This window comes from Callospermophilus lateralis, chromosome X, assembly GCF_048772815.1.
Source record: "Callospermophilus lateralis isolate mCalLat2 chromosome X, mCalLat2.hap1, whole genome shotgun sequence".
Lineage (NCBI taxonomy): Eukaryota > Metazoa > Chordata > Mammalia > Rodentia > Sciuridae > Callospermophilus > Callospermophilus lateralis.
Window position 1 is genome coordinate 30,558,991 of NC_135325.1, and position 13,056 is coordinate 30,572,046.

The 13,056-nt window shown below is 36.6% G+C and overlaps 1 protein-coding gene across 1 annotated transcript; it reads right to left on the reverse strand.

The window, feature by feature from the left end:
* Positions 1-12,780, reverse strand: Fundc1 (FUN14 domain containing 1). The gene is made up of 5 exons (XM_077106915.1): positions 12,661-12,780; positions 11,722-11,878; positions 8,060-8,135; positions 2,103-2,231; positions 1-354 (listed from the first exon to the last, which is right to left on the reverse strand). Exons 1-5 carry the CDS (start codon positions 12,686-12,688, stop codon positions 277-279), a joined length of 468 nt encoding a protein of 155 aa, XP_076963030.1. The 5' UTR covers positions 12,689-12,780; the 3' UTR covers positions 1-276.
* Between the last annotated feature and the right edge of the window lie 276 nt (positions 12,781-13,056).

The following is a 13,056-nucleotide window of genomic DNA, read 5'->3' on the forward strand; positions in this document are numbered from 1 at the left end:
TAGTTTCTAAATAGATGCAAATGTTTAAAAAATGACGAAAGCCATGGTTTGCTCCAGAATACTATTATTCACACACCACATAGGTTGTTTTACAGCAGATACTAGTTTGCCAAGCTTCAGGTGGCAAAATGCTAAGTTGTGAATCTGGTATTGTCCAGCTAGTTGTTTCTCCTTGTTCTGAAGACTCTGGTGGCATGTGCTGTTGAGTGATCACCCTGTTGCCACCACTTCCCTTCTCACAGTTGGATCCACTACTAGAGTAGAACATTCATGTCCTTAAGATGCAAGGCCTAGCAAAAAGCCTCCCACAAATCCACTGGATATCACTATGTTCTGTTTGATAAATTCTGTTGCCTGAAAAACAAAGTAAATTTTAAACAAAAACACTCTTAATTATGTTACAGTATGGATTAACTTGGGAAACATGTTAAGTGAGATAAGACAGACAAAAAAGAACAAAAGTATGATTCTACTTATGAACCGTTAAATTCATAAAGTCAGAAAGCAGAATAGAGGTTACTAAGAAAGAGGGAGAAACTGGAAATCTGTATTTAATGGGAACACTGAAATGATTAAAAAGAAAGTTCTGCAAAGGGACAGTGGCAGTAACTGCACAGAAGTGTGAGTGTACTTAATGCCACTGGATTGTACATTTTAAAATGGCAAATTTTATGTTAAATATATTTTACCACACAAAAAAGATACATTGTTGAACCTGGAGCTAAGTAACATTCTCAGCTTAATTTGATGACTATTCAGCAAAAATTCCTATGTACCTACTTACTACACAGGTGCCAAACACCAAGCAAAATTCCAGAGCTGTCCATTACAAATTGAATAAGCCTAGAGTCACAGCCAGGCCCAGAAAGCTCTTCAGCTACTGAAATAATTGGTATCTGAGCAGCAATAACCACACAGGTAAAAAGAAATTTACCTATAGGGCAGATGTAAATGCCCATTCATCAAGTCATTAACAGATTATTTAATAAATGGCCACAGAAGGCCTGGTATTTATTAATAGCCCATTTAGCCAGTAAAAAAAAAAAAATATATATATATATATGAGATAAAAAATGTTGCTTAGATTAACACAATTAACCCAAACAAAACCACAACGAAATTATTAGAAAAAAACAATCTGTGAAATATTCTGCCTAGATGCTTAAAAAATGTCAAGGTAATAAAAGACTGCGGGAGGGGGAAGGATGACAGGTGAGAAAACTACTAAATGAAACTTGAGGCATATGATAACCAAATGCCTGGTCTTAGCTAAAAGGTGGAGAATACACAATTCTTAATTGGAAAAAGTTAAAGAAGATATTTTGTGGAAAAATCTTTACATGAACCATATATTAGAAAATATTAAGGTATCATGTTAAAATTTTTTGGATTCATAATGGTATTTGTAGTTGTGAGGAAAATATCCATACTCTTAAGTAGATACATGCTAAGGTATTTAGGGGTGAAGAGTCATAACAGATTAAATAGTTCAGGGAAACAAATGTAATTGTCACCCACACAGACAAATGCAGCAAAATATGAACAATTTGGTAAATAGGTGAAGGGTGTTTGAGTATTCACTTATATCTTTCAATTTTTCAATTGGTTTGAACATTTTCAAAATAAAAAATCAGGGGAGCTAAAAGGATAAAACAAAAAAAGGAAGGGAGTATCCAATTCTAAACAGTATAAGAAAATATACAAATTAATAAAACTAATATGTTAATCATATTAACAAAAATAAAGCATATACATTTTCAAACTATTCTACCTGAAGAAAATAATGAGTAGTTTTACTTTTATTTTACTCTACACATCCCCACACACATACATCTACAATTATAAAAGCAGAGGAAAAGTTGGGGAAGAATAATGTTATCAGCTTTTTCATGTAGATCAAAAGGGGTAGGAAATGAGAAAGGGAATCTGTGTTAACTACTAAAACAAATAATAATTGACTTGAAAGGTGGTTTGATCCCCAAATTTACTTAACACTCCAGATATATGACTAAAAACATCATTTTTTAAAAATAAGGAAAACTACAGTCACATTTTCTGTGCGACCCATTAACAAAAAGAGGAACCCAAATTATATTTCTTACTTCTTCAATTATATTGTTGATTTCAGGTGCTGCTTTGTTTGCTCGTTTCTTAATCTGTCTTTTTGCTTTGTTTACATCTTTTTCAACTCTCTTCCAGTCGACCTGCACATAGCCACTGTGACTGGCGATCTGCAAAAATGTAATAAAAATGGTTATTATCCAGGAATGTATTAACATTTAGATTGCAAGGAATCCATGAAACTTGTAAGAAATTGTTATTTATTCACTAATTTATTCATTCAACAGATACTGAGTGCATAGTCTGTGCCAAGCATTGAAGGGAGACATAAGCCCCACTGTCAGAGAGCTCTAGGTCAGTTAGGGAGAACAGATATTAAGCCTAAATAACTAATTACATAGAAAAATGTAGTACATGATGGGAAAGATTCCAAAAATTATAATTATACTATAATTCTATTATACCTTTTGGAATAGGGAATTAGTTAAAAAGGACAGAGAGTACTCAAAATTATATAGCTAATAAATAGTATCTTTTGATTAAACAGATGTTTAATTACTATGAATCAGAAGCCAGTTATTAGGTCACTGAAGAAATCTAAAGTAGCCAGATAAAAGCTCTTCACTAACTCTCTTTACTTAAGAATACTTTCTGGTAATTGCTTTTGAAAGTAGAATATAAAAGAAATATGCTCTATACAAGTCTTATGCCATAAATCCTTTTAATACAACTATAGCTAAATGCTTATTAATCATTAAAAAAAAAAAACTCTTATATGGTGCTACCCAGACACTGCAAAATCTGAACAGGAACAATAGTTTGAGTATAAGCCAGTACAGTAAGTTGGTGCCCCAAAATAATAAAATCAAACATAAATAATCATATGAATATATACAATATATACCATTATAATTCCATTATATATATGTGTGTGTATATCATTATAAATAATTTCTCCTGAGCTTATACTCAGTAATTTTTACTTTATTTTTAAATTTTGTAGTGCTGAGGATGGAACCCAGGGTCTTATGCATGCTAGGCCAACACTCTATTATTGGGTTACATTCCTGTTTCTCTTTGTAAGCTTTTAATACATGGCTTTGACTTTTAACCACACATAAAAAGGCTCCTTTTCCTAAGGTTCATTATTTTTTGGTTAGAATAAGCCAAATATTATCTATGCCACCATTAATCAGCAATCACCAAATCAATTGTCATTTTCAAGACTCAACATTTTAAGAAATTTTTTGAAAAGTTAATCTTGAGTTATACTGGTGATAAAATAACCAAAAATCTTAACTATATTCCCTGGGGTGATGGCTTATCAACTCACCCCCAATTCTCAGCAAATGAATAAAGGAAGCCATTTAATCAGACAGATCAAATTCTGACAAACAGCATTCAAAAACACAATACATGAAAAAATTTCACATAGCCACTTTTAACCAAAAGGTAATAAATCTGGCATTATCTGAGATGAAGATTTTGTAGAGTTTAAAGAATCCCCTGTTTTAAGGTAAAATGTCAAACAGTTTCAGGGAAAATAAAAAACCTTGAGATGCTTAGGGACATGAATGACTCTCTGGGCTTCCTTCCTGGACACCTCCAAGCAGTCAGAGCCTTTTTCCTCTGCTCTCTCAGTACCACATTCACCCTTGAGCTCAGCACTGACCAGATCGTTAAATTTGTTTGCCAATACCTACTTCAACCAGTGAACTGTGAATGTCTATGTCCCTAGAGTCTTGAATAATGTCAGGCAAACAGATAAATAAAGAACAATGAATAAATGATGATAAATACTAAATCCTCAAAGCTGTATTAACTAACCTGGCTCAAATAAGAGTCTAACAAAGGACTGTGCTAAATTATCCCAAAAAGCCCTATCATGCCTACTAGTGAGTGAGAGAATGATCTCTTGTCTACGGCTAGTCAGACCACTACCACTGAGCAGATTTTCTTGAGACGTTCACTGCTATCTTCCTTTGAAGGCTCATCTGATCAAACTGAAGGATACCAATCCAAACTGAGCGACATGCTCCAGTGCAGAGATGGCTGAAAATAAGCGATGTGACCCCAGTGGGTTTAGGATATATATTCAACCTAACTGACAAGTACCTCCAAGAACTGACCGTACAGAACCCACTTAAATCTTGTCCACCCAGAAATCATCTAAATCTTTCCAGGGAAAAGCAAACCAAAAGATTGGGAAGAAAGTGAGGCAGTGATAATTGTTTTTTGAACAAAACTTGACTTTTCTACAACATTAAAATATTTAATGAAATTAGGTAAAGAGATTTTATTAGAATAAAAGCATCCAAGTTAAAAATAAGGCTGGCTTTTAGGTAAAGATTCATGTTTGCTGAAAAACTATAAACAGGTAGATAGGGCTTTTTGTGAGCCTCACCATAGGTAATCTAACTGGGCTGTTTCAATGGGAAGACACCCCCCCCACTCCCAACTTCACACTTCAAGATCATTTTTCTTGGACTAGTTAAACCTCCCAAAGAATGGAAAGCCTTATCACACATTTGAAGCTTCCCATCTGTTTTTTTTGTGTGTGTGTGTGTGCTCAATTCTTAAATATGAATGAAGGATAATGAAGATAACAAGGATCATCATTAGGTAGGAGGAAGACCTTTAACATGAAAACTGAATATCAAAGAAAACAAGAGGAGGGGTTGGTATGTAGCTCAGTGGTAGAGCATTCACCTCATATCCTCGAGGCCCCAGGTTCAAGCCTCATTTTGAGGAGAGAGGGAAACAAAACAAAACAAAACTTAGAGGAATAAACTATGCAGGAACCGGTTTAATAACAAAATGAGGGCTGGAGGTATAGCTCAGTGGTAGAACACTTGCCTGGTATGTGTGAGATCCTGGGTTTGATCCCTAGCACCACAAAGGTAAGTAAATAAATAAAAGTCAAAACAACAAAACAAAACAAAACCTGATCATTGATGGCCAGATAAATTTAAAAAGATAATTCACAACTGAAAGAGCTCCCAATGGCCAAAGTTACAACAATTTGAGCAATAAAATGGTATAAATAATGACTGAATAAAAATTAATAAAAGGGCTAGATATGGTGGCACAGTCCTGTAATCTGGTACTCAGGAGGCTGAGGCAAGAGGATTGCAAGTTCGAGGACAGCATGGGCAAGACCCTGTCTCAAAATAAAAAAAATTAAAAGGGCTGGGGGATGTGGCTTGGTGGTAGCGCACTCCTGGGTTCAATCCCCAGTACTGGAAAAAACAAACAAACAAAAAAAACAAAGGGAAAATCTAGAATGGGATTGAAGGGAGATCCTAGGATACAAGCTGTATACCAAGCCTACAAAACAAGAAGAAAAGATGACTCTGGGACAAGTTTGTCCATTAGATTAAACTGATGGACTATACCATACATATAACCACAAAAGATTTAGACAACTAGGAGTTATCTTGAGAAATAATCCCAAACTTTCTATAAGAAACAACCGCCAAAACCTTCTCAAACAAGGTTAAATTCAGAGATGTGACATCCTTAGTGACCTTCAGGCAATGATCTAACACAATTATGAAATAACATCTTATACTGTGTGGGTGAGGATGAGTAGAGAGCATTCAAGTGTGTGAGAATGTGAGGAGGGGTGGGGAGAACAGAACAATTCAATACACCATAGCTAAATTCTCACATTTCATAATGGAAAGCCAATAGTTAAAACCTAAGACTGAAAGATCAAGAAATGTTCAATTAACTTGTTTAGGGAAAGGGAAAATCAGCTAAGAGTTCAAAGTGGTTGCCTCAAAGGAGAGGAAAATTAGGGTAGAGAGGGAGGCAGAGGATTACTCTGATCTTAATAAGCCTTGTACCAGTATTTGATCCTTTGACTTATGTACATATATAACTTCAAAAAATGTAAAAACAGCTATATGCCATTGTCTATTTTTTTAAGTCAAGTGAAGAAGTGGGAACGGAGAAGGAACAAGAAATCTCTAAATGGTTGTGATCAAGTACTTGTAAACAACCCTATACTCTGACAAGTCCCATTGTTTTGTGGTACTGGGGATTGAGCCCAGGGGTGCTTTATCACTGAGCTATGTCCCCAGTCCTTTTGATTTTATTTTGAGGCAGGGTCTCTCTAAGTTGTCCTGGCTGAACTTGAACTTGCGATTCTCTTGTAGCTGGGATTCCGGGCCTTGCTGTTATACCTGGCCCCATTGTTTACCTTAAGATGGCAGTATGATAAATATCTACTGAGAAACACTTAATAGTGTTATGATAAGTTTTTAAATTCTAAGTAAACTAATATTTATCTTTAAGTGTAAGTAAAGGTTGAAAAATCTGGAATCAAGCCTAAAAAAATATTAGGCAATTAGCCTAAAAGCCACTTGTTTCTGTATTTCCTCTTTCAGGTTCCTCCTACTGAGTTTTCAAAGCTAATTATATTTGTAGAAAAAGTAGTTTAAGGAAGATAGGACCCAGCAAAATGTGGGTTTGAATTATCTATATTCAGTGAACAGAAATGAACTTCTGAAAAACTAACATTGCACAGTAGATTAAAATACACAATTCTCTCTGTGAACATTTTAGAAAACTACTTCATTCAAATACTTTCTTTTTTGGTAGTACTAGGGATAAAACCCAGGGGCACTTTACTACTATGTTATATCCTCAGTCTTTTTTATTTTTTGAGACAGGGTCTCACTAAGTTGCCCAGGGTGACCTTGAACTTGCAATTCTCCTGCCTCAGCCTCCTGAGTAAACTGGGATTACTGGCATGTACCACTGTGCCTTGCCCAGTCCAGTATACTCTTTTGCACCAATAATGATAGTTTTCAAAATAGCTATAGAATTAAATATGTTCTTCTATACAAACCCAAGTCAAAATCAGCCTAAAAAAAATTCTCTTCTGTATATAAACACTGGCAAAGTCATCCAAAGGACTAAATTTAGACATTAACCATATTCTTTTTCACCTCTTAAGAGGTAATTATGACTAATAATGTCACAAAAAGAAAATACATATCTTTTTCAAAGCTGTTTAATAAATATTCAAATTCAGTGCTGCACACATGATCTGGTCCCTTTGAACATAAAGGCAACTACACTGGTTATTACAGGATCAATGGCTTAGCTACTGAAGTCAAGATTTTGATTGCCGTAAGCATCAATCATTTTTTAAATCTGGTATAACTGACAGTTCTCTGTATCTTTAAAATTGTTGCTAACATTCATTCCCAAAGATTTTCAATTTTTGGATTTACTATATTTGATCTTCAGGGAATGATATTTTTGGGAAAATATATGCCAAAAAGACATGAATGCCAGATAATATCCTGATAAACATCCTCTAATGGCAAAGCATTTTTAGACCTTATACTCAGAGGAAGATGAACAAAATTAAAATTTTAATCCACCTGCCTCAGTAATAGGATTATGGATAGTTATTTTTAAACCTAATTTTCTACTTTCTATATTATTATGGTTCTTTAGTTTTAAAAAATGTTTAGAAATTGTTAATATCAGCTTCCTCTGGGGAGAATAACTGTGTAACTAGGAAACAAGGAAAAGAAGAGCACTTTTGAATTCTATAAACAGGGAAAAAGAGACTTTCGGAATTTTTATGCATGTGAATTTTAAACAGAGGTTTAAAATGGCCAGGATACGTAGGCTATATTATTGGTGAAATGATTATTTAGCTAGGGAGATATTTTAAGAGACATTTAGGTAATAATTAAAAAATGAATTTTTATATTCAACTTTCAAGTTTTAAATGGTATCTTTTTAATAGCTGGAAACAAACTACACTAGAACTGGAGATCTTAGAAGTATTTGATTTGTTGTCTTTCATGAAGATGGCAGCTTTCAAAACTCACTGCAGTTTTTCCATACACTGACACCTAAAGGAAAAAAATCTACATCCTGTTAAAGTGGACAGAAGTAAAATGGCTAAACTTGACATTCTTAGTTCTTAAGAGCTACCTATGTAAAAACAGGCAAGCATATAAAACTAACATACCTGAAGGAGAAGAAAGCCACCTCCCACTGCAGTAGCTGCAAGTTTTCCAACCTTCTGGAACAAAAATCCTGCACACCTTTAATGAAAGAAATAATAAAAGATGAGATCAATGTACTAAACCCTCTCCTCTTTTACTTTTTATTACTTTCCTAATGTCTTCCCATTCCTTTTGATCATATCCCTTGCCTGCTCAAAAACCCTCAATGTTTCCCTTTAGTCACATAGGCTCGTCAAAAATACACAATCTAAAAATGTTTGAGATTTGCTGCAAAATAAGAGATGGCGAGAGGAGGAGGATTTATAGGTAAGAGAGGCTAATGAAATTGAATGATGAATACTTAGGGGGTTCACTATACACATTCTATATTTGTGCAAGCTGAAATTTCCTATAATAAAAGTGATTTGTTTTCTTTTACTTAATAGTCAAGATATTACATACACCTGGCCAACATCCACTTTACCCAAACCTTCTGCTTCACCCCAATTAATTTCAAAATAGTTTATCATCTTTGTTTGAGCTATTAATCTCCCTGGTTCTAGGGGTTTTTGCCTAACTCTGCCTATCTAAAGCTTTCCTACCCTTTAAGGTCCAGATGTAGTTCCACTTTTATGACTACACTTCAGCCCACATTTCTCAGAGCCTCCTTATCTATATCTATTTTTATATTAAATCTGTGCTGTCTCATCTATGCTGTAACAGTGTCAGCCTATACTTCAGCGAGCTCATATTCCTTAGTATTCCAGATGCATATTGTGCAAAAGAATCTCAGATTTCTAACTCTAGCATTATGCACTGAGTTCATGTTCCCCCAAAATTCGTGTCCTTCCCAGAACCTCAAAATGTGATTTTATTTGGAAACAGATTCACTGAAGATGTAATTAAGTATTCGATGAGGTTATACTGGAACAGGGTAGGCCCTAATCCAATGTGAGTCATATCATAGAATCATAGACACACAGAAGGAATATGATCATGTGATAACAACAAAGGGAGAGATCAGAGTGATATACTTACAAGCCAAAGAATGCCAATGATTGCTGGAAGTGAGGAGAGAAACATGAAAGAGATTTCTCCCTCTGAGCCTCCAAGAAGGAACTAAGCCTGCTGACACCTTGACTGCAAACTTCTAGCCCCCCAAACAGTAAGAGATAAATTTCTGTTGTTTTAACCCCCCAGGTTTGTGGTACTTAGTTATAACAGTCCTAGAAAACTAATACACCTTCCTACATTTGAAATTACATGATGGGCTTCTCCAGTACCTAGAACCACATATGCAAAAACATCTTTCCAACCAAAAAACTACTGCTAAAGTCTCAATTTATTAGTACCATTCTCCAGGCCTGCCACCTCACATTTGTCTCAGGACTCTACCTTCTTTATTCTTGGTACAACTGATTGCCAAGTTCTATATCCTCTATCTCCAAAACATTATCTGACTCTTTTTTCCTTTCCATTCTTAAGGGCATCATTACCTTGGTAACGGTTTAGGCTTCTATTACCTTGCTTCCAGACCACTCTAGAGGCACACTAACTGGTCTTCACACCTTCCATGTCTCCTAGCAACCACCCCATCTTAATATTAGTTTTAATTTCTTATGATCAAAAATGTATAATGGGGTTGGGGATGTAGCTCAGTTGGTAGAGCACCTGCTTACCACATGTGAGGCTCTAGACACACACATACACACACACACCACAAAACTAAGGCTACCTACAGCTAAATATAATTTCCTTAGCTTCTGTTAACTGGTTAAGTTAATGTTCCACTAACCATTCCTCCTTAATATTATAATACACAACATATTAATATATACTAATATATAATATCACATCAATTTTATCCCCTCAGAAAATTCTAAAAATTTACTATATTGAATTTAAAGTCATTATAACAAATCATCTGTATAATATTAACATCCTATTACACAGCTCTTAGGCTGGCACCTGGCTATACTCCAAAAGTATATATTACTATCAAGAATATGTCCCTCATAGGGGAGCCAGCAATAAAAACTCAGAAAAAAAAGAGAAGCAGCAAATAGCCAGGTTTCTACATATCCAGGTTGGGTACTCCACAAGCTTGTATTGATCACTGTTTGATGGTATTAGTCACTAAGATGGACCTACTAAATTCTGCTGCTTTGTCTCTAGGCTTTCCAAGCAAACTTCTGCCAATTATGGGGCTTCTTATAAAGGAGTGTCTACAAGATGAAAATGTACAATGACCTGATAATTCTATTTCTCAATTATTTAGTATCTTTTAATATTGGGCTTTTGGCCCTGACTTTAACCAATCACCCAGGGCATCAAATTATGGGTTTATTTAAACAGAAGGCCATACCCTGAATTATGGAGACAGAGGTACAATCAACCTAAGGCAAATTGTCTAAATCAAATTATCTGAATCAGCCTTGATCAGAAATCTCTCTTCTAATTGCAGGCTTTTTTTTTCATGCAGCAGCATTAATAAATACACATCAGTAATAAATACTGCAACTCTGTGCCACAGAATCTTCACAATAGCTGTTTCTATCATAAAAAAAGGCATTTACAAAAGGGCATAGAGGAGTGCACCATCATTCTGAGCACATAAAATACAAATCAAAAATTTTAATTTACACTTATTAAATGGAAATGTTAATATATAAATTAATGTGAGATGAATTTAACAGAGTCTAAAGAAAAAAATATTATTCACAAGGCAAGCACTCTAAAAATTCTCTACAATCATGAACATTTTCAAAATAAAGAATTCAACTTGCTTCTGCCTACTCCATTACCTGAGTAATCTTTTGTTCCAAAAATAACAGAATTAGATCAATAGTAGCAACTGTGTAATTATGTGGTCTGATGTTACTTGGTTAGCTTATTTATTAACTACTCCTTAATGTACCCCACAATATTATTACATCAGTAAGCAATGAGTCCTTTAATTCCAACATAGAATATTCAACAGCTCTTCTTTAAAGCATTATCATAATCTGAACCAGCCCACAAAAAATGTCAGCTGTATCATCATTAATTTTTTGAAGCACTATCTCTGAGCTATATCCCCAGCCTTCTTTTTTTTTTTTTTTCTTTAGGACACAGAATCTCCCTAAGTGGCTCAGGCTGGCCTGGATATTTGCAATCCTCCTGCCTCAGTCTCCCAAATAGCTGGGACTACTGGCATGTGTCACAGAGCCAGCTTTTATGATAATTTTTACCTAGCATTCATACTGCTCTCTACAGGGTTGACAATTATAGAGGCCAGTTCTGCTATAGGAGTTTCTCACGGGTTTTTCCAGTTGTTGGCACTGAATGGCAAGCAAAAATTTATATATAGTTTTTTTCATATACTTCTTCCTATCTACTCACTATCACTGAATCAGATCCACATTTGCTAAACTTGAGAAACAGGAAATATGTTTTTAAAAAAGCAAAGGAAGGATAGGAGGAAAGAGTGAAATGATGGTGGGCATGGAAGGGGATCACCAAAATCCAACAGGAAGTCTCTGAAGATAGATCACACCACTTGGATCACAAGGAAACCCCTCAAAGTAGTACTCTTCTGAAATTAACAGTGTACACCCACTGAATGTGCATGGTGACTCTGGCCCATTTATAGAAGGACAATAGTCAGGCTCTCAATGAAATTTAATGAAAAAGATGTTGTTCTCACCAGCCAGTCACGCCACCCATTACAATCTGGGTAGCTACAGAGTATTTTTCTACCATAGGTCCCGAACTGTGGCCAAACACTCGATTCCACCAGTGGTGTCTTCTTGCATACTCAGTTAAATCCAACACTTCGTAAGAGTCGTCATCACTTTCGTATTCTTCAAAACACAAAATAGAAAAAATAAAATTGAGTCAATGGAAAGTCAGAAATGTCCTATACATTTTTCTTTTAATCTAACTTACTGTTCCTTTTGGCCTAAGGTAAAAATGCCCAGATAGAAATTAATAAATTTGTTTAACTCAATTCCGGAGACTAGCCAGGCATAGTGGTGAACAACTGTAACCCTGGCTACTCATAGGGAGGCTTGAGGCAGGAAGATCCCAATTTGAAGGCCAGACTGCACAATTTAGAGACCCTGTCTCAAAATTAAAAATAAGGCAGCTCAGTGGTAGAGGGCCTCTGGGTTCAATCCTAAATACTGAGGGTGGGGGGAGGGGAGGGCTTCAACAGTAGAGGGCCTGGTAATAAAACCCCCACCTCCTTTCCAAAGGCCCAGGGATCGCCTGGGGACCCCGAGCCAGTGTCAGTTCAGAATTACACAGCAAGTGAGGGTTCAACCCAATCTAAGAGTTGGGTCAGGGTCTGAGCGGGGTCCATTTTCATCAGTGGAAAGAGAGGGTCTTCCTCTAGGAAAGGAAAACACTTCAGAATGGGACTCAAATAAAAACAGGTTTGAAGATGGAGATGAAGTCCTAGAGGTGAAGGTCGGGTAGGGCTGTGTTGGGGGTGGGGGATCATTCTCCGCCTGAGTTCCGCAGAGCGGATAGGGAGAAGTCTAATTCGGAAGGGGTGGTCATAGGGAAGGAATAAGCGCTGTGGGCACAAGGTCGAGTGCTGTGAGCCGCGTCCCAAATACTACTTCGGGCCCTGGCCGCTCACCTTGGGGAGGGGGGTTCCGGGACGCCATGATACCGCCGGCGGCCAGTTCTGGGGTGGTCCCCGCCCGCCCTCCTCTCCCACGCACTTTAAGGGCCGCTCTAGGCCGAGGTAGAAGTCTATGGTCTCTTCTTTTTCCTCCACCACCTCCTCCTCCTCCTCCTTCAGGCTCGTTGTCGCGTCCCCGCCCACTTCTCGCCGCGCAAGACCATCTGCGCAGGCGCGTGGCTCGGTAGGTTGGGGGGAGGGACAGTCGGCTCTTAGCCCCGTGAGGGCTATGGGAGTTGTAGTCAGTTGCCCTCCTCCTACTTGGCGTGGAATCCTCCCAACCCCCTCTAGAATTTCCATAATCATAATTTCAGTTATTTTGTTTTAAAGAGCCTCGGAGCTGGAGAAATG